The sequence below is a fragment of the Suillus subaureus genome, assembly GCF_016647635.1.
Source record: "Suillus subaureus strain MN1 chromosome Unknown BJ212scaffold_383, whole genome shotgun sequence".
NCBI classification, from domain to species: Eukaryota; Fungi; Basidiomycota; class Agaricomycetes; order Boletales; family Suillaceae; genus Suillus; species Suillus subaureus.
In genome coordinates this window covers 4933-9338 of record NW_024538939.1, presented here as the reverse complement: position 1 = coordinate 9338, position 4406 = coordinate 4933, and the positions used below count along the sequence as shown (strand labels likewise).

The 4406-nt window shown below is 48.3% G+C and overlaps 1 protein-coding gene across 1 annotated transcript; it reads right to left on the bottom strand.

Annotated features, from left to right (window-relative positions):
• Positions 1 to 2806: 2806 nt before the first annotated feature.
• BJ212DRAFT_659748 (uncharacterized protein) lies at positions 2807 to 3401 on the bottom strand. The gene is made up of 3 exons (XM_041343760.1): positions 3289 to 3401; positions 2944 to 3236; positions 2807 to 2887 (listed from the first exon to the last, which is right to left on the bottom strand). Exon 2 carries the CDS (start codon positions 3232 to 3234, stop codon positions 2971 to 2973), a length of 264 nt encoding a protein of 87 aa, XP_041185119.1. The 5' UTR covers positions 3235 to 3236; positions 3289 to 3401; the 3' UTR covers positions 2807 to 2887; positions 2944 to 2970.
• Between the last annotated feature and the right edge of the window lie 1005 nt (positions 3402 to 4406).

Genomic DNA, 4406 nt, shown 5'->3' with positions numbered 1-4406 from the left:
TCGGATACCTTTGAGGAACAATGGGGTGGTTATGCCCATGTTAACAAGGATAGCGGAGTGAAACTGTGTTGGACAAGGTCGTCGCAGAGTATATGGGGGGTGTGCAGTAACTCCATAGACTGAAGGTTGTGACTGATGGAATGCGACTCATGATCAGAAATGAGGCTTGGGCGCTTCAGTTGCACAGCCTACGCTAGAAGCTGTGAATTGAACACGAGGATAACACATTTTAAACGCACTAGCTCAAACTTCCGGTGCACTCTTGACCTAAACACTCATTGTACCTCGGTGTCAAGAACTGATAATCGTCGTGAGTGATCATTGTGAACTTTGTGTATGAAAGCTGAAACGAGCTGTACGCGGTAGTTGATTATGACTTCACCCAGTGTTGCTGGTGTGGCACAGGATACATCAATGATAACGCCATGCCAGAAATTTGAGGGGCACACCAGTCAGGTGTCCGGCGCCATACATCTGCCAGGTGGAAAACGGATGATGACTTGCTCAACGGACGGCTCGCTGCAGGTATGGAACTTGAAGATTGGGAAACAGATAGGAGACGAGTGGAGGGACGGAGAAAGGGGAGTGTTGAGAATAGCGTTGTCCCCAGACGGGAAGAAAGTGGTTAGCGGGAATATGGATGGTGGAGTGAGGTTGTGGGACTTCGACACAGGCAAAGTCATCGCGAAATGGATGGGGCATACAGATGGAACGAATTCTGTTTGCTGGAGTCAAGATGGTCAGCGAGTTTTGAGCGGATCTTACGATGGGACCACAAGGGAGTGGGACGTAGAGAAGGGAGAGACAATCCTCGGTCCAATCAAGACTGGACACGAATATATGTACGCAGCCGTCTACTCGCCAGACATGACCATGTTTGCAACGGGCGGAGAACAGCCTCCGAATAGCACTGGAGATGACAAGTCACCAATCAAAATCTGGGACACCAAGACCGGCGAGCTTGTCGCTGCTCTCAAAGGACACACAAATGGGGTGGTGTGCCTGGCTTGGACCCCAAATGGAAAAATGCTTATCTCCGGGTCAGCCGATAACTCGATTAGGACATGGAGTACAACAACCTGGAAACAAATCGCAGTGCTGGATGGGCACACCCACAATGTCTATGACATTGCAATATCTCCAAATGGCCGCATTCTCGCAAGCGCATCAGCGGACAAAACAGCGCGATTATGGAACCTCGACAACAACCAGCCCATCAGTTTGCCCCTCCAACACGCAAACTGCGTGCTTCGTGTGTCGTTTTTGGCAGATGGAAAACTACTAGCCACTGGCTGTGACGACAAAAATGCGTACACTTGGGACATTTCTGTGATAGTAAAAGAAGCTGGCCTTGACGAACTTCTGTTAGACCAGCGCGACAAGTTGGTACTCGCTGTACGTGACACTTTCATACAAAGATATCATTGCATCTAAACCTATCCCTTCTAGGCTGACGCTACACGACGTCCAGTCCGTCAGCCAATCAAGGTCTCCAATCGGATACCCCAAGGGTTCTTCGACGGCACACCACATCGTGCTCACGTACGTCACTCATCTACATTGTACTATTTTTCCTGACCTTGATGATCTCAGTCTTCTGCGCGACTTGATCCCCATGATATACCATCACAACCCAGCATTTTTCACTGGGTTCGAAGCCTTTTCTCTGACAAACCAAGTGATGCAGAGATGGAGCTGCATGAGCATCCCTCAGCAGACGTCGATGTTCCATATGCCAAGGGCAAACGCGTATGTCATCTTCTCCTTTTCCAATATTCAAACTTCATCTTACACCACGCAGAGGAACGCGTCCGCACGAGAAAAACGGATGGTAATAATTCCACTGAAACCCAAGACCCCTGCTGCAAGCACCTCACCCTTCCAATAGCAACACTACACAACAATCTAGTGGTGCTGCTCAGGCCCAAACATCTTTGCAAACACATACTTCCACGTCATCCACTGCACCTGACCCTGTCGCTACTTCCCAAGCTACAACTTCGCACACCAATCCTCATGCAATGGTAAAAAATGCTGGACGCTGGACTCGTTTCTGGCTGTTTTTTTGTTGTGCATCTCCCGAGTATATCGATGATCGTCGTTAATATATCCCGTCCATCTTGTTGTCCTTTACGAAGATCTTTCCTATCTTATATCTCGAGTACATACAATGGAGACAAAGTTGTTTATTGCATACTTTGCCTACCACGGTTGATTCTAGTTTTTGTCTTTGCCAGTAAGAAGGCTTCACTGATCAGGAAAGATGACCATCGCAAGTCAAATATGTGTACTAGTGAAATGGAACTACTTGCGTTTACTTGCCTCAGAAATAATGCAGATGTAGATTGGCTCTGGTCACATTAAATGCAAGAATGTGGGTAGCGAATCAGTCCAACTCCAATACCGTTCCACGTTATACACTTCCCCAACCTGATGGCAACTCAGCGAATGAGTCTACTGAGTCGACAGAAACACTCGCCTACAAGCCGCCCATGCTTCTCGATATGTCTCGAAAGTGCGACCTTCTCTCCAACCTCAGTACATGTGGGTGAAGTCAATCTCGCGAGACCCTCTTTCACGCTCAACACTCGTCCACCAGTCGACGCCGAACCAATTTTAGTGAGCAGAAGTTCGTTCCTGGCGATTTAGATACTTTCGTGTGTTTCTTATCCCCTGTATGAACGCCCAGCAAGAGGCGAAGAAACTGATTTCAAGTTCTAGAATCTCTTTAGAGCGCACTAGCATACCGAAACTGAGAATGCTTACCAGTGTAGACCTTTGGGGGCTTCTCGACCGCACCCAACACTTGACCAACAAGACGATCCGCTCTGCATAGCGTAGGATCAATCTTGGTCCCAACACCAATCAGCCTTCCTGGAACCCCAAACTACAAGTGATTATTCTCAGCATGCAGAAAGATGATCTTGCTGAAAATCGGCTTGCAGCAATTCTGTCCTTGAGTGTCTCTCATCACAATTCCCAGATGAATCTCGACTTCTTGCCCTGGCCATAGAATGCCTGTGAGGATAGAACCATTGGCAACACCACCTTTGAGCTCATGACATCGGCACCAGGCTTGTTGACGTCGAAGGAATGGATCATGATGAGACGGGGATCGGAAGCAAAGTCGCAGACTGGGAAAGGTATATATTTTACAATGTATTCGTTAACAGCGTTAATATCGTATTTCAGCTGCGCGAATATCGGAACGATGGGTGACAACTCGACCACCATGCCTGGTATGAGAATGAGTACATCATTGAATAGGCCATGCCAGGGAGGACCCACCTTTGACGAATGCAGCTATTATTTTTGGTGCTCAAGAGTCTAGGCTTCTTTGGCGAAGTCGACCGTATTCTGTAAAATAATGATGTTTTCCAACTTCATGGTTTCAACGGCAGCCGAGTGCTCCGATATCTGCGGCCGAGGGCATGTCTCGTTTCCTGCGATTAGAAGAAGAGCATTGAGTATAGTGGTCATCAGAATATCGTGACCGGGACAGTCAAGACCTGTTAATTATCGTAAGTGATCATTTGTGCACAGTGAAAGCTGAAATAAGCTGCATGCGGTAGTTGATGGTGGAGGTGACTTTGCACCGAGCTTTCTGCTTCTGAAGAACCATCAGCGATCTGGAAGTTTGAGGTGGTTTGCCACGTACTGAGACCCAGAATGATGCATGTCATGCGCAAGATGAGTATTGACCATTGGTGAGATGTCAGGTACCTTTAAGGCGCAGTGGGTGGTTATGTGCATGTTAACAAGGCTAGCGGAGTGACGTCAGGGTAAGGTCGTGGCGAAACACATAGAGGGTCAGTCCATTGTAAAGTGAAGATTGTTACTCTTTAGCATTCTTCATGATCAGAAATGAGTCTTGGGCGCTTCAGCTGTACAGGATATGCTGTAAGCTGTGGAGTGAACACGAGGACAACACACGTAAAACGTACGAACTCAACCTTCCAGTGCGCTCTTGACCTAAACGCTCATTCTGTCTCAGTGTCAAGACCTGATAATCGTCGTAGGCAACCACCGTCAACTGTGTGTATGAAAGCTGAAACGAGCTGCACGCGGTAGTTGATTATGACTTCACCCAGGGTTGCCAGTGTGGCACAGGAGACATCAATGATAGTGCCATGCCAAAAATTTGAGGGACACGCCGGTGTTATCTATGGCGCTATACACCTGCCAGGCGGACAACGGATGATGACTTGCTCAGCGGACGGCTCGCTGCGGGTGTGGGACTTGAAGAGTGGGGAACAGATAGGAGACGAGTGGAGGGACGGAAAAAGTGGGGTGTGGAGAATATCGTTGTCTCCGGACGGGAAGAAAGTGGTTAGCGGGGGTGAAGATGGTGCATTGAGGTTGTGGGACATCGACACAGGCAAAGTCATTGCGAAATGGTTGGGACA